This window comes from Ananas comosus, linkage group 5 (genome assembly GCF_001540865.1).
Source record: "Ananas comosus cultivar F153 linkage group 5, ASM154086v1, whole genome shotgun sequence".
In the NCBI taxonomy this organism is placed as follows: domain Eukaryota; kingdom Viridiplantae; phylum Streptophyta; class Magnoliopsida; order Poales; family Bromeliaceae; genus Ananas; species Ananas comosus.
Genome location: NC_033625.1, coordinates 2,272,114 through 2,295,759, shown reverse-complemented (window position 1 = coordinate 2,295,759; position 23,646 = coordinate 2,272,114). Strand labels below are relative to the sequence as shown.

Sequence of the window (23,646 nt, the reverse complement as noted above, 5' to 3'; positions counted from 1 at the left end):
ACTACTATTCTTCTGGAAGTACGGAGCCTTCCGTACTCTTTCATGGCGTTGTCGATGTTGCGACTTCCGGTTTCGAATCGTCGATCGGCTCCGTTAAACTTGATCTAGAGTATTCGAAGTATCTAGAAAATAAATTTCGTAATTTTTCGATATCATTTGCCTAGTGAACTAAGGGGCTCAAAATCAACGGCTGAAAATAAAAATCTTACAAAACATGATAATATGATATTAAAATTTTAGATCAAAGATATTGATCTTGTTTTATATAGTATAAAAAATTTTCTATCAAAATTTCACGTGATTTAAATATTTTTATAACGTTAAACTTGCAAGCGGCTCACCATAACCTTTAAAATTATTAATTTTGAGCCCTTTCGATTACTAGGCAAATGATATTGAAAAATCATAAAATTTATTTTCTAGATACTTCGAATATTCTAGATCAAGTTTAACGGAGCTGATCGACGATTCGAAAGTCGCAACATCAAAAACGACTTAGAAGCATGGAAGGCTCCGTGCTTCCAGAAGCATAATAGCCTCATTCTATATATACATATCTATATATATTGAGCTAGGTTAATATATACTATCGGTAACACGGAGGCCTCCGTGCTACCAAATTGTTTTCAATGATGCGGTTTTCAAATCGATGATCGGCTTTATTAGACTTGATCTACACTATTAAAAATATTTGGAAACTAAATTTTATAATATTTTGACATCATTTGGCTAGCGATCAAAAGTTTTCAAATTGACAATTTTAATGGTAGATGTGATGCGTTTGTGAATTTAACAGTGTAAAACAATTCAAATCTAATGAAATTTTTATAGAAATTTTTTTTCACTATTTAGAATAAGATCAATATCTCTGATCTTAAATTCAAGTCTTTTATCATCATTTTTTATGAGATTTTTATTTTCAACTGTTCATTTTTAGACTACTCATTTGATGGGTAAAAGATACCGAAAAATTATGAAATTTAGTTTCCAAATACTTTCAATAGTGTAGATCAAGTCTAACGGAGCCGATCGTCGATTTGGAAACCGCATCATTAAAAACAGCGTGGTACTGATAGTATACCAACCTAGCTCAATATATGTATACACACAACACACACACACACTTGTGGATCCAAAATGTCAATAATATACTATTGCAGCAGCAGGGACTCACCTCACTCATACTAACTTTTAGCTGGAGAAACTATTACGTGCACCCACTGCACCATATATTGCACTTTTAAAAATTCAATTATAAAGTATATATTATACTTAATGGGAGTAAAAAAAAAGTCTGCTTAATTATATCAAAAATTACAAATGTGGAATACGTATTTAGTTTCTGAAACAACAGCCTATCAAAACTAGCTTATAATATTTTACATATAAGTACTTCAGATATTATAGATCGTATTGATTGAATCACGCGCTGATACGGTGAATATTAATAATTGAACATGAAGTGTAGTGTACGGTGCGCCGGGTGCATGAAATTAATACTCTTTCTTTACTAGCTGTACCTCCTCCTCTCATGTGGCTTACCTTCTTCATTCATTCGATATTTCTTTCGAGCCCATTGAAAGGGATGATGTGCATGCGCTCAAATTAACTACGACGCCTATGGAGATCGCAAGTACATTAATGGATATATATGTGTTGTAGAGAGAAGAGGTGTACGTCATAGAGGAGATCGCTTCACGTCTATTTCCCTACTATACCCATAATACTGAGTTTTTGCAAGTATAGGGATCTTAGCATTTACACAAACCATATTGCATAAAATATGGTTTCACTGTAGCATTGCGAACTACTGGGCTTGTTTGGTTCTCGTTCGCTTCAGCAAAATGGCGCAGTTGCCTCCGAAGGTCCCCAACATCACGCCCACTCACCAGCCGGCGGCGCCGTGGGCCAGCGAGTTCCTCGGCTTCTCCGCCGCCAGGCGCGGGGCCCACCGCCGGTCGGTGAGCGACTCCGTCGCATTTCTCGAGGAGTGCGTCGGCAGGGGTGGCGAAGGACTCGGCGGCTTCGACAACAACGACGACCAGCTCATGGCCATGTTCCCCGATGACGCGGCGCCGGTCGTGTCGTCGCCGTCGGACCGCAGCGGCGTGAATGGCATGCCGTGCGAGGAGGCGGAGCCGACCGCGGGGGCGCCGCCGCAGGAAGAGACGACGGCGGCGGAGAAGATAGTTGACCCCAAGAGGGTTAAAAGGTGATCAGTAAGCCGCCATTCACCGGCCACTTTGGATTGCAATCCTATAATTTTGATCATCTAAAGATTAGCTAAACCCTCAAAGTACGTGATTGGATCTTAATTTTGGTTGTAGATCTAACATTTCTCTAATTAAAAACTACAATTAAGCTTCAAGAAGAGATGCATGTAGCTGTAGCTCTTTCAACGGCACATGTACAAATTGTTTATACACTAGCTAGGTAATATCAAACACGTAAGATCGATCACGAGTTAAAATCTGATCTGTTAAAATGTACGCGACAAAAATTGCCGAGTATTAATAAAAATGAAATTATCTCTCTTTTTTTTTCATGAAATTTGAAATTTTCTCTCGGTATATATGGTTTGTGTAGGATATTGGCGAATAGGCAATCGGCGCAGAGATCGCGAGTGCGGAAGCTGCAGTACATCTCCGAGTTAGAACGGAGCGTGACGACGCTGCAGGTATTTAGTAAATTTCATGAGTGGGTGGTTGGTTGAATAGTATAATCTAACGGGTGTAAATATTCAACAGTACTGATCTAACGGTTAAAAACCTACAAGTACAAAATGATTGGTGCTTTTACAAGCACCATAGCCGGACTCTATAGAATTGAGCTCCTATGCTTTTAAAAATACCAAGACATTAGTACTTGTAAGTTTTTAGCCTTTAGATTAAAAAATATGTGGTTAGGATGATATGCACAACTTAGGGTTGAGTGGGTGGTTGGTTGAATAGTATAATCTAACGGATGTAAATGATCAATAGTGCTGATCTAACGGTTAAAAACCTATAAGCACAAAGTGATTGGTACTTTTACAAGCACCATAGCCAGACTCTTTATCCATATTATATATTATTCATTAACATCTTGTTACATATGATTTATACTAATTTCGTTGTTATTGTATGATATTATGCTTAATTATGAAGACGGAGGTTTCTGCGTTGTCCCCTCGAGTGGCCTTTCTGGATCACCAGCGCTCGCTGCTCACGGTCGGCAACAGCCATCTTAAGCAGCGCATTGCTGCCCTCGCCCAAGATAACATTTTTAAAGATGGTGACTCTCTCTCTCTCTCTCTCTCTCTCTCTCTCTCTCTCTCTCTTTCCATATATCTATCTCTATAATTAATTGCACATGGTATTATTTATTTAAATAGTGTTTCAAACTTACAATTAGAAGAAATACAGTACTAAATTTATTCTAATTAAGTTTTAAAGTACAACTTCTACTTACATGGAGAAGTATTTAGACCAACACATAATGGACTTGAGAACAATCAAGTTCGATCTCTCTATAATGCTTCAGAATATAACTATTTAGAGTTCAGGGATTAAAGTGAAACTCACGTGCAATTGTGTAATATATCCCAAAAAATTAGTAAGGCCACTTTAATTAGAATGTTGTTTAAGATCGTGGGCTGAAGTGTTTAAGCACAAATTCAAAGATGATATAGCCCTAGATGGTTGGTGCCTTTCATTTATTTGAGTTTGAACAAACATTTTGTAGCTCACCAAGAGGAACTAAAGAAGGAGCTTGAGAGATTGCGAGAAGTGTATTATCAGCAGAAGCTCAGGAACATGGACGCACCGGATTTTGATGCTTCAGTACATTTGGAGAAAGAGCTCCTCAACTTCGAGGGAACTACTTGCACATTGGGCCCAACTCCGTGACTCTCTTATTTATGATTGTGGCGATGATCATGGAAGGAATTCGTTGCGAATAACCTTGTTAAGTATGTCTGCTTCCGAACGTAAATGAGAGTAGAAATTAAATTGAAAAGATTGATTCTTCCCACAACGTATGAGGCCCGCACCCTCGTGATTTGTATAAATTTCTTAACAATTTAGGCGCTTCCAATTACTTCTAAAAGACGTCATAGACCAAGGTGGTGGCGGTGGTGGAGGTCGTACTCATCTGTTAGTTTTATTTGTTTATTCCTTGATTTTTCATAATTGATTAATTTTGGTTTTATTTAGTTTTGATATTGGGGATTTACAAGAATTCTAATGAAATGCACGGGCCGAAGGGTTTATCAGATTAATTTTTCCGTTGTTCCAAATGCCATTTTATACAGTAACAAGTTTTTTTTTTTTTCTATTTTTTTTCTCTTTTTCTTTTTTGTTGGGTTATTATGCTCTGTGGTTCCTTAAAAATCTCAACATTCTGAAAGTAAACATACTCCCTCTCCCTTCAATCTCTAAAAAAATTCACTCAAATCCTTTGAAACATGCATTTTCAAAGTTCATAGAGACAGATAACAATATTCAAGCTAAAATTGTTACATGAACTTTAGTGCAAAGGCATTTATAAGAAACAAAAAAAATGGATTGTATTAAACTATCTACACAAGGAGATTTCATGTACCAAAAAATACCAGCTATAAAATGGCAACTGAAATGTAGCCTCAATCTACCTATATTTGCTTTTCCCCGCAAGAATAGGTTGAATCTGCAATTGACGGCTGAATGCCTGGTTGAAAAGAACGCGAGTTTGAATGGCTGAGATTACAGGCATCCATGCTAATGCGGCGATTGGCGCAAATAGTACTGAACCCATTCCATAGTCATAGGCATGAGCAATAACCTGGATAGGCTCCCATATTGCGTAGTCCTCTATCATCGGTCTCAAAACTTGCACAATCTGGAGCAAAGGGAAACGAAAGAGTTCAAACGATAAAAAAGAAAAAGGAGAGCCTGCATTAACTCGATGCATTTTGAGTGCTTGTTTGGCATGGCGTTGAGAATAGCTTCTCTGCTTTGAAAAGCAGCAGGACCATGTTGGGTCAATCAGAAAATGGGCTTTTACTGTCGCAGGAAGTCAAAACAAGTTCAAGAATAGAAGCTCCAATTTGGAGCTTTTTCTTCTTCTGCAAAGTGAAGGTGATGAGGATATCACCGAAAAATCTGTTAGCACTGGGGATAGCCATGCTGACCATGAGAATTTAGTATCTAATATCATGCTCATGGCATGTTACTACATGCTGAGGTACGCATGTAGTAGGCTACTCAGCAGAGCACAGGATGTAGATGCCAGCACAAGAGCAGCAGGCTCTGTGCCGTGGCTCGGCAATCCTTGGGTAGGCATTTTTTTTGAAATGTTATGCTTAACAATAATTCTACAGAAGCTTCAGCTAGACCAAAAAAGCACTCGATCAAACTTACCAGCAAGAGGCCCCAGCCGGTCGGTATAAATGCGAGACAGCACATGATCAGATCCATTAAAGAGAGTTTGCACAAATTTGAAAGAATAATTAAACAGGTTATTACACCCAGGAACATCAGCAGCTTAAAAAGCCTGAACGCTAGGTGATAATCTGTGCTCAGCCGCCGACGAGCCTCATTTACAATCTGCAGCAAGATCAAAAACTTTAATATTCATAGTTATACCCTGTAAATTTGTTTCATATAGCCTAATCTGAAATCCCAACCATGCCATTTAAAAATTTATCTTCTTACACTTAGTACCATTCTATTTAACAAAATGCCCCTCTTTTAAATAACTTGCAAACTTCACATAGTGGTGCTTTCATAAGAAATAACACTTCAAGGGGTTGTGAAACTGCAAACTTCACATAGTGGTGCTTTCATAAGAAATAACACTTCACATAGTGGTGCTTTCATAAGAAATAACACTTCACATAGTGGTGCTTTCATAAGAAATAACACTTCAAGGGGTATAGATATGAAACTGCAAATTCTATAGGGGTGTAATTTTGTAGGATGTTGGAGTAATAGCTCCTACTTTCTAATGCAATGGGGTTGTGGATTCCTATATTTCTTTATTACATACAGGATGGAATGAAAATAAAATCAAACTTTTGAGTAATGGATCCCATACCTTGACTAGTGCAACAATGGCAACTATCACGAGCCAGGAAAGCACATAAACCACAAAATTCTTGTTTTGTTGAGAAATGTCGAGGTGATAGACAAGGCCGTATTGATAAATGAAGAACCTTAGAGAGAGAAGAACTTCAAGAACTCTAGAGCTCACCACTGAATGCCTTAGATGTGCGTGCTCAGCATCCCACCAAGACTCCCAGCTCTTGTCCGGTTGTACTCCTATACCTCCTTGGTTACTCATCCACCTATTCCACTCGACCCAATCCTCAACTATCTTTCGCCATTGAAAACCGGAAGGGTTGAAAAGAAAAGGCGTGAAGAGCCACGTCACCGCCATGAACCACGTAGAATACGTGACCATTAAATAAGCCATATTGCTCTGATAAGATTTTCTGAACAGATTATATATTACCAACAGAAATATCAATTCGAATCCTTTGACAAAGTGGCTTCGCGAGTATAGTCGATAGTTTTCAGTGAAACTGGCATGGAAAACCACAAACTTGCGACCTGTGGGCCGGTATTTGGCTCCGCCATGGAGAATAGTCCGACCAAAGTAGTGGGCCTTTGTTCCAAGAGAGAATGTGAAAAAGACAGAGGCGAGCTGCAGTTGCATCAGAATGAAGTCTGTTAGAGCCGTACGGAATCCTTTTTCAAGACATAGTTCCATAACCATAGGTAAGCCAGTGAGAAGTCCTAGCTGCAGAAAAGATTGGGATGCAAGGGCTGTTTCTAAAGATTTCATATTTTGAGCTCGAGCTTCAGTTAAAAGTGCTTTCTCCACTCCACTAAGAACCAAGTACAACTGTCCATACAGGAAAATGTAAACCCCAACAATTGAGATCTGCAACATTATTGAGGAATTGTTAGATTAATTGACTGTGTAAAGGAAATTTGTTATAGATGTCTTTTAAGTTTGTTCAGCAATTCCCGGACCCTCACGTTTTAAAATTTAGTAAGATGATATCAATCTTGATCAACAGAACATATCATAACTGAAGATCACCTGGTGCTAATTTTTTAATAACTGAAAAGAAGAATTTACGTAAGTATGAAGTCTAATTGACAACCATGGTTGGACACATATGTATTGGAAATTCGTGTATGCCTGAATGTATGCATGCACACATGCATGTAGATATATGTATGTATGCATGTATGTTTGGGCTTCGGAGTATGATGTTATACAAACACATACATGTGTATCTGTACATTCATACAAAACAAAAGTACATATCCATATATCTATACATATGGACATACATATATGCATATGTATATTAACACATGGATGTATGTGGATGTACATATATATGTGCATATCTGTACAAACATACATATTTACACACACATGCATGCATGCATAGATACATGCGTACATAAATGCATGCAAAAGTACATATCCTCATGCATACATAGATGCATATGTACATTAACACATGGATGTATATGGATGCAAAATATACAAATATGTATATATATATATATATAGAGAGAGAGAGAGAGAGAGAGAGAGTTACATACTAGGCTATTGAAGTAAAATCCAACTGTAGAGAAATAACAAGAAAGCATTCGGAAAAAGTCAAAACGCCGACCAAGACGGTAGATATCACGGCTTATAGTTTGCTCACTGTTCCCATTTGCTACTTTGGCTTCAAACTGAGATATCTGATTGAGACCAACATCACGCCCTTTGCCAACTTGAATATACTCATTGTAGGTTACAGATCCACGGCGTAGCGTGGAATTATAACCTGTAAGCAACTCGGATAAAAATATATAAGGTAATCACGTGGGATTTTGCAAAAATAATCCCCTTTTTTTTCATTTTTGCAACTTTGATTACATTCATTTTTGCAACTTTAGGTTAAAATCTTCATTTATGGACTGAAATACCCCTGAGTTACCTTGGGACAAACATGTGAACTAGAGTTCCAGCAAGAAGCAGTTTGGCCCATTCAAGAAAATTTCAGTCCAAAATACAAGAATACAAAAAAAAAAAAAAAAAAAAAAAAAAAAAAAAAGTGGGTCAAAGTTGCAAAATCAAAAAAGTGTACTTTTTTATGGCAAAATAGACTAATCACATTTAAAAAAACAAAAAGAAAGTAACTTTACCAGCAAATACATCCTCGCTTAAATTAATAGTTTTAGAGGCTTTGCTAATGCCACCTCTTGCCAAATGAAAAAGCCTATCAAAAAGATCTGGGTGGCCATAATGAAATCGTACCCTGTATGAAATAGGAGTAATTGAGCAACTGTTTCTTCTAAACAAGTAGATCTTTCACTTTAACGACTCTTTGATACATTCATCGATACTGTTAAGACATATTTAGTATCTCTCATGCTATATAAGGATACTATATATGTCTTAACAGATACAAACATGACACATAATTTTACCTGAGGGGATTTGCAAGAAATCGCTGTCCTATGGTGACAAAGCTTGTCTCTTGATAGGACATGAAGGCAGCAAGAGAAGAAACACTGCAATTGTAGATATAGTATATTGAAAAAAGAGTCTAGAATTAATAAAGTTAACTAAAGTATTTATAATTAGTAAAGTTACTTAAAAGTATTTGTAAGCCATGTGAGAGAAAACTGACAAACCTTCCTGTGAATATGTGCTCTCTTAGCCCAAGTATGGTCGGAGCATGCTCTCCATGATGCCTAACAAACTCCTGGAGAACATTTCGCATTTTATAGGCTTCTTCTAGATAGTTGTCCTGAAAAACAAAATAAAGATGATCAGTACATGGACATTTTGTCAAGAAGAGCTAAAGAAATGCAAGGGTCATACTTGGTTCATATCAATTGTTTGAAGAGCATCACCACGAGTGAAAATAATTGCATGGTTTTGGTTTTCAGGTTTCCCTTCTCCAATGATTGGTGGACCAGGAAGCTTTATACGGTATATTTCCTATAAATTAGCAGTTCATCACCGTAAACTTATCAGGCTACTATTTCACAATGATACTGTTGTATGTAGTAAGAAGTTAATTATTGCAAGATCAATATCCAAACAACTATATGCCAGTAATTGTAGGAAAGTCTTTAAGTAATAAAGCATCACATTACCTGGTCCAGATTATTCTCTGCTTTAACTAAAACTGAAGAATAAACCTTACAGGGCGTATCAGCTAACTCTTCCTCTTCAATATAGGCAACACGCAATGATGGATACCTTCGGTATAAAGAAATGGAATTTTAGTCAAATTGCAATTTCAAGATAAATAAAATTTAAAAATGGCAAGTATATACGGGAGAAGACCTCATCATCAGATCGATAATATCTTTAACACGAGGATCACCAGAAGATTTTTGTTCTCCATACATTTGACAAGATAAAACATATGTGAATTTCATATCTGCTAATGCATCTAGCTGGGCTGACAATGATTGTTGGCCTTTTTTCTTACTTTGTCCTTGTTCAATAGCAATATGCCCTTTACATATCTCTGGTCAGAGAAAATAAATCAATTCATTAAAAAAAAAAAGAAATCCTAGATCATTGATAAATAGAAAAAAGAGTAAATTCTTTCTGTACCTTGATCGCTAGCCCTGTCTAGGAAAGCCTGCAGTTTTAATGCTTTTCTGTAGTACATCATTCCTCGAACTATAATAATTCATAGAGGCACAAGTGTATTAGAGCAAGGATTTGGATTGGTTACAACTTTAACATACAAGGATAATGTTTTTGGCACAATAAAATGATGATCTCGAATACCTGTACGGCTCAATGTTTGTCCACGAAAAGAAGCCCAATATCTAATCTCTTCATTGGTAGCCTTGGGACCAAGACGCTCCAAAAAGTTCTTCCACTCAGCTATTAAACATGATAAGAAAGGCTTATATAAAATCAAAGCAGAAAAAAAAGAAAAGAAAAAGTAATTATTTTGTCATTTGTGTTCAAGTTACCTGGATAAATTTTTTGCATATAAGATAGGATGGATGCCCCATCTGGACTTAAATGAAGCTCCTCCTCTGAAAAATTAACTTCTTCCATGAAATAAGGAGTCATCACGCTAAAATAAAAAAAGAGTTGCTTAGACTGAGAAATGTTGTCAAATGCTTACTCTTATGGAAGAAAGAAGAGATACTCGAAAGAAATATACAACAAAACTTTTGAAAATGTGAACATTATAACGTGATTATCCATTAACACTTAATATCTAGTTGTTAATTTAAGTTTGTAAAATATTGGGACTAGATGTGGTGCTTGAATTATGATCTAGTGTAGCAATAGGTTATTGATGTACATGAGAAGGACAGCACATAAAAAAAAGATGCTCAGAATATAGCACACAAAAAAAGGTGCTCGCTGAAACTAATTGAGAAGCAATGTCAGAGTTGCTATGTTATTATGTAAATTTTGTAACGATTGTTAAGAGAAAATTTATTGTTAAGCATATAAAAAAAAGAAATTACCTGAATGACAACATATTGCGGACACTCGGAGCAACAGGCATGTCCATGAACAGAGAAGTGGCAAAGAAGGAAATGCGCTGTCGAGCCTCTAAATTGGTTGGTATATCCATAGCATTTTCCTTGGTAGTAAGCAATAAATAAAGGCGTTTGACCTGACAAAAACAGATAGATGCTTGCTATGACAACAGAACCTTACATTAATGCAGCTTCAATTTTGGGACTTTGACACATTTATCGCCTGCAAAATCATCATTTTACACATATGTCCCTGCAAATTTCTAATTTTATATAATCACACCAAAGTGCAACTTCTTACAAAAATACCCTTGTTTTAGGTTGGCAATTCATTCAATTCAATTCATGACAGGAAGTTGGTTTGGTATTATAACATATGTTTTATATAAGGACATTCCTGTAAGTACAAGGCATATATTTAAAAAACTAATAGAAATAGAAGAGCAATCAGAATTCGCAAACCAGAATTTGCAGGGGTTTAGATATACATATATGCTTCTGTAGGGATGGTAATATCATTTAGTTCATTTTAATCACCTGTTCTTTCAGTGGACCCTTATCTGGAAGAGGAAAGCGGATGGTAAACCCAGAGACATTTGATGCAAATAACTGTGGGTTGTAATATGTGAATAAATTATCATCATCGCAGTTCACCATTTGGGAGGAATTGATCACATCCAATATTCTGTAGGAAACAGATAAATTTGGAATAATAAACACAACATAATAATATCGTAGGAAAAGACATTAGCTTCTATATCTCACCTGCCACCATCTACCATCATATCTTTGATCAGAATCTCAATGATATCTTGAAGCAAAATGATAACTTTGTCTTTATTAGCTTGCTTGTTTTCATACTGGTAGATGGCATGAGAATTCATGTATTACTAGGCAAAATTGTGTAAGACATAAGTCACAAAAAAAAAAAAAAGGGGATAGTTATTACCAACAAATCGATCAGCTGAGCAAATTTATTGCGTAAATTTGGCAGTTCAACCGTTGTAAAATTGACAAATAGGCTTGATTCATAAATGCTTTTATCAATTTCTTTAAATATTGCACCTACAACTCTGAACAGAATCTGTAAAGCATCATGATAATATCCGAAAAGGCAAAAATTGATTCAGAGAAGAAAGAGATTTTGAAATTGAGAACATCTAGAAAGTAACAACATGGTTCAAGATACCTTTTCTCTAGATCACCGATAATAAGAACCTTGAAAATATTCCTCAGTAAGTCATAACACTCTTTAACAGCACAAAACATGTAGTCATCCTTCTTTATTTTCCGGCAAAGATGATCATAATTTCCAGCTAAATCTTTTGCCATGTTAACTGCTGTTGAAAACTGGAATGACACGGAAAACTATTATGAAATGACACAGATCTTGGCGACCCTCCAAATTCCAATAACTAACAGAAAGGTACCTTACTAGCCAGTAGAAATAAGGGCCATTGAACAGGGCTCGAACTCATGTTCGATGACAGAGGCATGGTCATCAAATCCATCTCTCTGAAAAAAAGGAACATTGAATGTTAAGGGAGATATATATACATATATATATAGAGAGAGAGAGAGAGAGAGAAAGAATTGAGTTCCTATACTTTTAAAAGTACTAAGTCATTGGTGCTTGTAGGTTTTTGGCCCTTGGATTAAGATATGTACGATTAGGACGATAGTGATCCCCTAGGGTTGAGTGAGTGGTTAGTTGAATAGCATGATCGAACGGGTAAAAATGGGTAGAGGGGTAGATCAAACGGCAGAAAACTTACAAGTACCAAGTACTTTAGTATTCCAGCCTAGTTCTATATATATATATATATATAGAGTCCGGCTACTATACTCTTATGAGTACGATCGCCTTCGTACTCATAAGTTGTTTTCGATGATAGAGCTTACGAATCGACGATCCATACCGTTAAACTTTATATAGAGTATTTAAAACTTCTAGAAATCAAATTTTATAATTTTTCGATATCATTTACCTTACGATCAAAAGCTCACAAAATTGACAATTTTTAACGGCCGGTATGAGATATTTGCTGGTTTAACGGTGAAAAAGAGTCGGAATAGGTTGAATTTTGATAGAAAATTCTTTCAGTACCTAAATAAAGATCAATAACTCCGATTCTTAAATTGAAGGATCCAATCATTCCATTTTAAGATGTCATTCATTTTAATACCGTTCATTTTATTCCTGCTTGATGGACTTTATAAGATTTTGAAAAATTACGAACATTTTATTTCTAGAAGTTTCAAATACTCTAGTTACTTTTAACGTGGTGTGGATCGTCGATTCGAAAAGCCTACACATCCTAAACAACTTATGAGTACGAAAGGTCTATGCTCATAATAAGAGTATAGAAGCCCTACTCTCTCTCTCTCTCTCTCTCTCTATATATATATATAAGAACTAGGCTAGAATACTATTAATAGTACCAAGTCATTGGGGCTATTAGGTTTTTCGGCCTTTGAATGAAGGAATGTGCAATTAGGATGATCAGTGGTCCCTAGATATTAAGTGGGTGATTGTGAATAGTATGATCTAAGGGTGGAAATGGTCGAAGGGATAGATCTACCGATGGAAAAATTGGAGCACCAAAGTGCTTGGTGCTATTGATAGCATTGTAGCCGAACTCTCTCTCTCTCTTTCTCCTATATATATATATATATATATCTTATACAATAATATGATATATAACAGAACTGCTATGCTCTCAGGAGCACGGAGGCCTCTGTGCTCCTGAGCCGTTTTCGATGATCGAATTTCCGAATCGACGATCGACTCCGTTAGACTTGATCTAGCGTATCTGAAGTTTCTAGAAAATAATTTTTGCGATTTTTCGATATCATTTACTTAACAATCGAAAGAATTCAAAATCAATAATTTTTAACGGTTGAAAATAAAAATTCTATAAAAAGTGGTGATGTAGCATTAAAATTTTCGATCAGAAATATTGATCTTGTTGTAGATAGTATAAAGAATTTTGTATCAAAATTTCATCTGATTTGAATACTTCTACACCGTTAAACTTGAAAACGGCAGATATCAACCATTAAAAATTATTGATTTGAATCATTTCGATCACTAGGTAAATGATATCAAAAATTTGCAAAAATTATTTTCTAGAAACTTCAAATATCCTAGATCAAGTCTAACGGAGCCGATCGTCGATTCGAAAATTCCATCATTAAAAACGGCTCAGGAGCACGGAGGCCTCTGTGCTCCTAAGAGCACAGCAGTCCTGCTCTATATATATATGTATGTATGTATGTATGTATCCTTGAAAAATCATCTCTTACATATATAAACCCCTGTAAAACCTGGAATTTCTTATGTACCCCTTAAAGGTGTTTACAAAATTACCATATCTCAAGTTGGGGATCATGGGGGAAATTGACCTCGAAATTAGACAAAGTTTCATAAGTGGTACAATTTTGTCACTACAAATATTTTAAACGTAATAGGAAAATTTACGTTTGAACGGCATATGAGAATTCAAATTTCGCGCAGGCATAGCTAACTACATAATTTCTGTATATATGTAAATAACTCGATTGCTAAATTGTCTGATCATAGACAATAGATTCTTAAACTAACCAACAAGTACCTGTTGCTTATCAAGTCCTCCGAACGAAAACTGCTGATTATTTGATTCCAAACTAGAGCAAATCTAGAGAGATCATTTCTTTCAATGCTAGGACCCTGGATCAAAAGAACTATATCAAAACTACTGAAAAGCAAAAGGGTTACAGGGTAACTAAATCTGTGATGAAACTAGCTTAACTGCACCATGAGATAGAAACAACATTCACCTTAAAAAGTTTATTTTCCAAGAAACTCTTTAATGTCTTCTTCTTTTCCTTTGTTGATGACTGTGGAACAAGAGAAGCATTGAAGACAGACGGTAATGTGTGGAATCGGGTTCTAACCATTCCCATTGTTCGGATCTAGATGTGAAATAGTAAACTCACTTGAGCAAATTATATTTATCTCTTAATCCTCAAGTTCGTAAGAAAAGTGTGATACCTCACCTCACCCAGATGATGAACAATCCCATAAATGCCACCAAAAATTGTACAAAATATGGAATACCATATCTGGGTATCCATGAAATAGACCTATATCAAGTACAACCAAATTAGAAGCAAATACAAGAAATTTTACCAGATACAGTCAGAGAAACAGTTCAAAGAAAAATGTTGATCAAAAAAGAAAATTACAACAATAAATACATCAAAGCTTCCTCACAAGAATGATTGGGGCCCACACAGCAAGAATTGCACCAGCATTGCTCTTAACTGAAGCACAACAAAAATGTAGCATTACTAGTAATGAAGATTAGTAAATCCATTTGCACACCATAGGGAACAAACTTGAAAATAACCTTGTGGAAAGAGCTCATGCCAATCGTATCCATTTATGTTAACATTCATAATTTCTTTGGTTGGAACCACAAGAGGCTTTATCTGTAATTACCAGATGTCCAATGAGTCAACGAACCAATAGGAATGAAAAAAGGGAAGTTAGCTACTTAAAGCATGGCAAAAAGGAAACCCAATGAGAAACGTGGATCCACCTTGTAGATTTTGAAAAATATGGAAGTTAAAGAAACCTTCATAAGATAACCTATTGGTTAGCTCCTTTCTTTTTTCCTAGTTGCAGATAAAAAAAGGTCCCTCATATATTTTGATTTTCAACAAAGATCATTAATGCCAAATTTATGAGGTTTACTTATTAATAGTGAATCATAATTAAAAACACATTATGCGCACAGGTAACATAAGCAGCTTTTTTAGAAGAGAAATATTGCTGGGACCTGGAACGTCCTGCATGTAGGTCCTCAATTTGTTATTTACACTAATTGTTCCATTGAAAGTAGCAGGAAAAAAGGATACTATCATTAATATCGCTCATTGCCTAAGAATTTTCTGGTCTAAATTTTGAAATCATCCAAGGCCAATTCTGACATTGAAAATCAAGAACATCTAGCTACTGTAGATCTCAATGGAAATTCTTTTATTTATTACCTCGAAATGGTAGCTGAATATAAATTTGCTTGACAGTAGAAACACCCAGAACACTGTGTACCTGAAAGGAAGTGAAAGTTATACTCACTTCACGGTATTAATAGAAGCAATTCAATTATAATTTAGCAATTACTTTAGTAGAGATGTTTGGCCTTCTTGCATTCCTCGTCCAACATATAACCGAGGCTGCATATAAGATTGTCATCACAACCCACTACAATATGATCTCTCTAAATCAAGATTATAAGTAAACAAGTGTGTTCATATGAATCTATGTGAGGTTAACAAGACAGAAACAGCAAAAAATGGAAAAAGATTTAAGCAAGGATTAAAGTGTCGTGGCACAGGATCATGCCGGAAACTTGCCGGCGCGGTGTGTTCCGGGCCGTGCCGATGCGTGCCGGTCAAAAAAATATGTGTGCCGACACATAATGGCATTAAAATATTTATTTTCTTTAGTAACAAAATATGGCAATTATTTATTATGTATTTTTCTCAAATCTTTTGAACTTTGTTGAGAAAATTACTTACTAATTTCAAGAATAGAAGGTTTTGAGTTATGTCATCGGCACAGGGGCTGTATCATGTCGATATTTTGCTGGCATGATATGGCACGGTGGATACGACCCGTACCGATAGACACTTTAATCCTTAGATTTAAGATTTATTATAACCAAAGCTTACCTGAGACCACCATGATAGAACTTTACAAATTTTCCAATTTGATGTCTCCAAGAAGTTGCTAACAGCAGGAACAAAGAATAATGCCATGCCAATCACATTACTGATTAGGTATATCGCAACCACAATCATATATGGTGACAGGCAGAATATGCCAATTATGCTGTTGGGTTGTTTGGTAGAACAAAAGGAGCCCTTTTGAGAACTGGCATAAGAGACTGGAAGAGTGACAGCCCAGATTGCAGCAATAAAAAGTTTCACTGCAAATCTTAATTGTTGATTGAAGCTCATAGTACGTTTTGCTTTCCATGTAAAAGCAATGTCAAGAGTCACTGCAACCAAATAAAAATTATACGTGAAAATATATATTAAATAACTAGTATATTTTCTGTAATTCATACATGAGGAAAGTAATATAAGTCAAAAAATCCAGCATGCAGAACACAACATATTTTTTATCAAATGCGATATTTTTGCTCCAGGCGAATCCATCAAAATTATGTAGATACAGCTATTCATTAACAAAGATATATTTCATCTTCAAGTTGCTCGACAATGTGGATAATCATTCATATAATGCAGGCAAACAATTTCAAAATCGAACCAGAAGAAACTCTTAACGAATTGTGAGTTCTGTTTAAGCTACTAAGTACATATTCATATTGTGCTTGAGAAAATCATGAGTAACAAAGTGTTCTTACTAAAAGACTTGAGAGGGTTGTTTAAAAGACTAAATAATAATCAAATAAGTTAGTATAAAACCTTGTACAAGTCTAAGAACAGCATTAGTTATAAAAATGCTCAGCACGTCCTCAAAAATTATTGGATCGAGTAACCGGAGAGGCGTTTCTACATCATGCCATGCCAAAATTATCATCACCTGTAAAAGAAACAATAATTTTAGATCAAAAGACAAAGGGCTGCAAAAAGAGCCAAGTTAAAAAATTTCGTGCGAGCTGGGTTAAACCTGAATTGCAAGTACAAAAAATGTCCACATCCGATCAAAGCTTCTAAAAAGGTGCCAAAATGATCGGATTTCTATGAAGTTTGTCTTCCCCAACCACTTCTGCTGACAAGCTGTAGTGGCGCTTACCTGGTTGACATTCAGTTTGAATAAGAAAAGCATTATGCGAAGTACATTAATCACATCCAAGTTCAATGCCAGTAAACTTATACAAATATATAGATAGGAAGAAAATTGTGTGAAAGATAAATACATACATATGTCAAATTTGATATGGTATCTATTATGATCCCAAAAACCTTTTAGCATATACAACATTTTGATTGCTTTGCTTGTTTGGTTTAGAGCCATACCCTCAGTGATATTGGCAATCCTCTAATCAAACTGATATTTTTTATCTTCATTTTCGAATTAGGAGATTCCAAGCATAAGAAGGTTTGAATGTGTTTTCTCTAGATAACAGTGATTACCACAATCCTTCACTTTTTATAACTCCGGTAATTAGAGAAGTAGCAAGGAAAAGAATACTCAATATAAAGCAATGTCCAAAGTAAATCTTAACATAGGCTGATTGGATTAAATATTTACACTTCGTTGCATCTAGGGTAACAAGTTGCTAGCAACTCAGACAGTGGTTGAAAGTGTTACTGCATTTCTTGAAGCAGCAATAGGTTAAAAATTAAGCTTAAATACACTGAAAGAAATCATAATGAATAACCAATTGAGAACAAATTCTACCAAAAAAGAAATTTAAGAAAGAAAGCACAGCATAACTGGAAGAGCTTAAAAGATAGAAAAGGCACTAATACCTCAGTAAGTTACAAAAGAAGCAAAAAAAAAAAAAAGGGACTAACATGAATTACGAAAAAAATATGATTATAAGACCTGAGAGTTGATACTTTGATTAGGCGAAGATGAGGTGCAAAAGAATTCATTATCAAGACGCATGGGCCAACCAAGCTTGAAACAATCAACCGACCTACACATTTGGAAAAAAAGAAGATGCAAATACAGTTTACCAATAATGAGATTGTTGAAAAGTTAACTATAGGTAATCTGAGATGACAACGAAGAGATTTGCGGACCAGAAAAACTCATTCAGATCATCATAATTTCTCCACTTTGAGTGATCAGAAACCCCATTTTTGTTCTTTTGAGCTTCCTTCAGTAACAAAAGCAAAATAAGAAAGATAATTGAACAGTGTGCAAGAATGAGATACAATAGAAAGTGAGCTTAGAACCTCATATATGACTTTATATATTGGGGTAACCACATTCTTAAGAAATGACTCGCAGTCTCCGCCATATGCTGGCCGGACTTTTTCTCTAGTATTTAAGCTTACAGCACCAGATAGCACACCGTACAACTCATATGCCATCTGAAAAAGGAAGAAAAATTGGAAAGAGAAAAAAACACTAGAAATAACTCTAGTTTAATTCAGAATTTTAGACATAATATGGCATTGAATGCATATTTAACAACAAAACATTGGGAATAGCACACTGTACAACTCATATGCCATCCGAAAAAGGAAGAAAAATAGGAAAAGACAAATAAGCCTAGAAATAACTCTCACAAAATAGTTTAATTCAGAATTTTAGACATAATATGGCATTAAAAGCATATTTAACAATACAACATCAGGAGCAACTAAGTGCACGGAGGGAGCTTATTGTACTAATACAAAGATCCATCAAATTTGAAAGTCAGCTATGGGTAATGAATAAAAATATTTCAATATATTAAACAGGGTAAACCATCTGTCTACTTGATGTATATTTCAGATTGTTTTGCCATGTAAATTAACACTGCCATGTCAAAGTGACTCTTTTAACTTGACATTGACTGCAAATATCAAGTGATATACTGCAATGCTGAAGTATATGGTCATTAAACCAATTGTCAGTTACAGTCAAATAAAGTAAATATACTTATCTATAGTGGAAGTATGCTTATTCTACAAGAAAAACTGCACTTTACAGGTGGTAGTTTTTCAGGGCCTACTTCGGCTCAATATTTTCACTTCTGCTTGAAGCATAAAGGAGAACCTTATTCACAAAACCCCATAACAAAGACAATAAACAAAATAAAACGCTATAAGAAGTGTTGAACTTCTCCAAGTTCAAAGGTAATCCAGAAAAAGCAGGACTGACTAATATACAGAAAGTTGACAATTGACATTATAAAAAGAAAGCATAAAGCGTTATTAATGTAAACTATGAGATAGATAGAATAGACGTACATGATGAAATATGTAACATATGCATTCTGGCATTAACCGCAAGTTTGAAGCTTCACCCCATATAAGGAGATAAAGAGCAATATATAAAATTTTATGCTGTTGAACTTCTTGCTTTATAGATGGTAACCTGCAATGACCAAGCAGATTAAGCCATACAAGTAAATACAAGATACTAACTCCTAGTGAGCTGAAGTTAGCTAGTGGAAATATTATATACTTGCTGTATACAAAGCTCAGTTTATGTAAGGATACAGTAGCATAAAATTTTACCAGATGTTGCTTTTGCGGCCCAAAAATTTGCACCAGGTGACATAATTCTTTAATATCTTCACCATCAGTTCATTTACAGCTCTGTCATCAAGCTGACAAAATAAACATACAACAGTTAAAGATATTATAAGAAAGAAAGAGCTGAACAACAAAATTCCAGCAGGTGATACCTTTGACATAGAAGGTTTCGGATTCAGTCTAACATGAATGTTAGCGAGCAGTAAGATCAGATGTTCCCTTTGATTTGCCACATTTCCTTTCTAGAAGCAAATGAAAACTCATCAACTTCACCAAGTTTTGTATTTTTAGATGGACATGAAAGGACATAGAAGAAAGATCTATAAACTGTTAAAGTTGCATCTTCTGTGCCTTTGATTTAAGCAACTTGATTCAAACTAAAACATTGCAGATATACATTACAATGACAATTGTATCTAATGTCTACCTGAAATCCAAACCAGCTTTCTAGCCATTCGAATAAATCTCTATGGCCTCCGGTTTCCTCATCATCATTAGCTAATGGAAGACCTCGAACATTATAAACAGCGGAAACGGCAGCTTTGATCTGTGGATCATTAGTTTATATTAAACCCCTAAAGCAGATATACTTTACACAAATTTGATGGCAAATAGTGTTATGCAGCAATTGAAGTTGGTGCTACAATACAAGATAGGAAGCAATGGCCATGGTTGCACTAGCTTAGTCAAAAAAAGTTGCTGGTTGGGATAGAAGAATTCAAGTATTGAGAAGTAAAATCAGAAGCAGATCCAATCAGACCTCTGGAAGAAGCATAATTGCTTGCTGGCCTCCACTCGAATGTAGTGGAAGTATGTTGTATCGACTATATAAACCTGACATGTCTTCACCAGCAGCAAAGTTCTGTTGATTGGAGGGAAGCATAAATAACATAGAGAAAAACATTTTGAAAACTAGGGATGGCAATGAACCAGAAATGCTACTGGTTCAATCTTTAACCAGTTGGACCACTGATTCAATCACCGGTTCGACTGGTTCAACAAGTTTTTCATTAGACCAAATCACCGAAGTCTAAGTGAATCAACCCAACCAGTCTTTGAAACAATTACTTAAATTACCAGTCTTTGAAACAACTATTTAGAAGAAATAAGGGATGACAACCTCAAGGCCAGCGCCGGATACAACTGCCCTCAACGCTTCTAGCAGAACAGAAGCTACTTCATGTGCGTTCACAGACTTTTTTCTGTGAAGGAATGCAAATTAATAAAATATGAAATGACAAAATAAGACTATAATCAGAAATCACAAGAACAGGAAGTAGTAGAAATACGGAACAGAGGAGAATCATACTTTTCATATAACGACTTCAACTCTCGAGCATCATTTTTTTCCTTCCGCTTTGATATAGTGATTTCTTCGTCCTGCCATGCAAACAAACATGATATACAATATCTTTAGACAAGCACAAAAAAAAGTCTTATTCGAAATGCAGTTTTTTGTGGATCATTTGGAAGCAATGCCAAGAGTTAAATGATGGCAGACTAATTAGATGAAAAGGTATGACAAATTTCAGAATATTTCAACGAGCGTAGAGCCAATGTGATTTCTTCTGAACTAGATTAGCAAACTATTTTGCTATATATGTTACAGACATAATTGTTGTTTCGGGACTCCTAGTAAGAGAATATATTGACCTGTTCAAGTCGTTGAAGAAGCGTAGTTTTGAACTGTCGAACACCCCTAACACTTGAATGGGGATCCATCATGTGTGCCTTTTCAAACGCATGGAAGCGGCCTATCAAAGAAATATAAGTCATTAGACAAAAATAAGTACATAACTTTCATTGGTTGATTTGGAGAAAAGTTCCTTTGTTTTAGCACTGACCATTACACTTGATTGAATGCACTATAACATTTCAATATGATGCTTTTAGTTCTTTCCTTGTTGCAACAACAATAAAGCAGTGAAAAATGTTGGAAAACCAAAAATCATTTTAGTCAGAAATGAAATGATAACATAAGTAAGAAACGATAACAAAGGGAGAGCTACATGAAGAGGCCCTAATATATGTACAATAGAGTCCCTTCGAAAATCCGTAGATCGACAAGGATTCAAGTTTTTTTTTAATTGCAATTACCCATTTATTATCAACCACCAATTAGAATAAAACATGATCAGGCTCCGACACAAAAGCTTGAGCTGATAAATGGAGAAACCCTTGGACACTATATATAGGTTAGGATCCTTAAAAAATGTACGGATAGGTATTTTAAAATTTATGATTTTACTACCTTATCTTATAGTACTTTTCAAATAAGTACCTAGACTTTGAAAGCTTTGATTTTATTAGCTAACCTTAACAGTATTTGTAAAATTTTTTAAAGAATGTTTTGTCGAGTAAAAAAAAAAAAATTTCTGTAACAGAATATTCCATCAAAATATTATAAATATTGTTAAGGTTAGAGAGTCCAATTAAAACCTTCAAAGTTCAGATACGTATTTTCAAAATCACTGCAATGTCCGTTTATTTCAAAATATGCTGTAGTTCAGGTAAAGGTTGTAAATTTTTACCTAGCACTTGACACAAGCGAAATAATAAATCTTCTTACGAACTAAGCAAGAAGAAACGGAAACTGATGGTCGAGGGGAGAGGAAGGATCCGATCATACAGAGGTACGCGGCGCGAGGGGACTCGCTCTCGATCTGATTGGCGACGCGGAGGAAGGGGCGGATCTCGGAGACGAGCATCGGCGGCAGCTTCTCGCTGTCGAAGGGCTCCGCGGCGTACGCCGCCGATGAAGACGACGACGGCCGCCGCCGCGGCGGCGGCGGCGGCGGCGCTGCCACAGCGGAGGCGTCGACGATGCCCGGACGGGCGGTGCGAGGGCCCCTCCTCGGGAACGATCTCGTCCATGGCACAATGTGAAGCAACCTCTTAGGGATTGGTACCACCATTGCTCTCCTTTTAACCTCGATCTCTCTCTCTCTTGCTTTTGTGATGGAGTTGCTTTTTGGGGGTGAATAGGGGAGCCTTTTGCTTTTGCTTTACTCTTTTTTTTTGCTTTCTCTTTGAGAGGGACGAAGAAGGGAAAGAGAAACGAGAAGGAGAGCGAGAGAGAGAGAGAGAGAGAGAGAGAGAGAGAGAGAGGAGTGCGGTTCGCTTTCGATTTACAACGTTGGGCAGCGGGAAGTGGGAGGTGGGGGGGAAGAAAGGAAAGAGGGGGAAGAGGAACGGCTTTTTGAATGTTGGGAATTTATATATTAACGTGCTTTTGATTAATAATTAATTAAATACATAATAATGGTCTTTAGTGAGTAATTACGTTGTTAAGCATTTGCACCGAAGAAGAAAGTATAGAAGAATCTAGCAAGAGGGTATCAGGTTACGTTACGTTTTTTTGGGTTCAATGGGGGCAGGTTTCAGATCAAATTAAAAAACTCCATATCTTAAAAAGGCAAAAAAAAAAAGAGACACTGTTGATTTGGTCCCCATAGTCAAATTTAGTAATTGAGTGGATTGTAATTATAATTAATTAGCTTCCATAATTTACTTGTTAGTATTAAGATTAGTTCTAAAAATGTCATAGAAAAAATAAAGCAGCTGAAGTTTTCGGAACGTAGGACGAAACGAGTGGGAGGATAGACACTATCTTGAGTGCGTGGAGGTCACTACGAGTTCGGAGATGTTGTCGTTTAGATGAAAAGATCCGTCGACAGCGCTACACTTCTTGTGCTGCTCCCACTTTTTTTTGGTAGCGGCAGCAACTTTTGCCTTTTGGTTTTACTGATCCACTTTGCTCGCAATTAATGCGCACCATGAGGCAATTGTTTAAGCTGTCAACGAAAATTCGACATCATTTAACAGGGACGAAAAAACGCGACAGATTGGAAGAGGTTAATCACAAACGCACTACCCCGACCCACTTTTTGAGAGTGTAACAGTGCTATTCAAATCATCAAATGTCATTCACGGCATT

The 23,646-nt window shown here is 36.0% G+C and overlaps 2 protein-coding genes across 4 annotated transcripts; one reads left to right on the top strand and one right to left on the bottom strand.

Moving 5' to 3' along the window:
- On the top strand, positions 1,598-4,336 carry LOC109710505 (basic leucine zipper 19-like). Its single transcript, XM_020233135.1, has 4 exons — positions 1,598-2,212; positions 2,587-2,677; positions 3,147-3,273; positions 3,724-4,336. Exons 1-4 carry the CDS (start codon positions 1,845-1,847, stop codon positions 3,885-3,887), a joined length of 750 nt encoding a protein of 249 aa, XP_020088724.1. The 5' UTR covers positions 1,598-1,844; the 3' UTR covers positions 3,888-4,336.
- LOC109710504 (putative callose synthase 8) lies at positions 4,434-22,653 on the bottom strand. 3 transcript variants are annotated; one of them, XM_020233132.1, is made up of 41 exons: positions 22,339-22,650; positions 21,363-21,463; positions 21,019-21,089; positions 20,830-20,911; positions 20,470-20,571; positions 20,137-20,256; positions 19,862-19,951; positions 19,692-19,783; positions 19,422-19,548; positions 18,420-18,557; positions 18,264-18,340; positions 18,064-18,157; positions 17,182-17,307; positions 16,977-17,094; positions 16,218-16,546; positions 15,667-15,719; positions 15,534-15,594; positions 14,891-14,972; positions 14,755-14,804; positions 14,538-14,624; positions 14,319-14,453; positions 14,114-14,208; positions 11,930-12,014; positions 11,689-11,849; positions 11,449-11,572; positions 11,265-11,359; positions 11,037-11,184; positions 10,485-10,636; positions 9,975-10,081; positions 9,784-9,882; positions 9,604-9,672; positions 9,328-9,514; positions 9,135-9,240; positions 8,857-8,976; positions 8,667-8,782; positions 8,460-8,543; positions 8,175-8,287; positions 7,584-7,813; positions 6,055-6,903; positions 5,379-5,564; positions 4,434-4,857 (listed from the first exon to the last, which is right to left on the bottom strand). In XM_020233132.1, the coding sequence occupies exons 1-41, from the start codon at positions 22,622-22,624 to the stop codon at positions 4,627-4,629; spliced, it is 5,778 nt and encodes a 1,925-aa protein (XP_020088721.1). In that variant the 5' UTR covers positions 22,625-22,650; the 3' UTR covers positions 4,434-4,626. The 3 variants fall into 3 exon arrangements, with proteins under 3 accessions (XP_020088721.1, XP_020088722.1, XP_020088720.1); XM_020233133.1 differs by having other exon boundaries at positions 6,055-6,663; positions 19,692-19,951; positions 22,339-22,653; XM_020233131.1 differs by having other exon boundaries at positions 19,692-19,951; positions 22,339-22,651.

Coding starts and splice junctions, on each gene's coding strand:
- LOC109710505 (XM_020233135.1), top strand. CDS start 1,845: ATGGCGCAGTTGCCTCCGAAGGTCCCCAACATCACGCCCACTCACCAG. Junction 2,213..2,586: donor GACCCCAAGAGGGTTAAAAG/GTGATCAGTAAG, acceptor TGGTTTGTGTAG/GATATTGGCGAATAGGCAAT. Junction 3,274..3,723: donor AGATAACATTTTTAAAGATG/GTGACTCTCTCT, acceptor AACATTTTGTAG/CTCACCAAGAGGAACTAAAG.
- LOC109710504 (XM_020233131.1), bottom strand. CDS start 22,624: ATGGTGGTACCAATCCCTAAGAGGTTGCTTCACATTGTGCCATGGACG. Junction 21,090..21,362: donor TTCTTCAACGACTTGAACAG/GTCAATATATTC, acceptor TTTGCATGGCAG/GACGAAGAAATCACTATATC. Junction 8,544..8,666: donor GAGCACATATTCACAGGAAG/GTTTGTCAGTTT, acceptor CTACAATTGCAG/TGTTTCTTCTCTTGCTGCCT.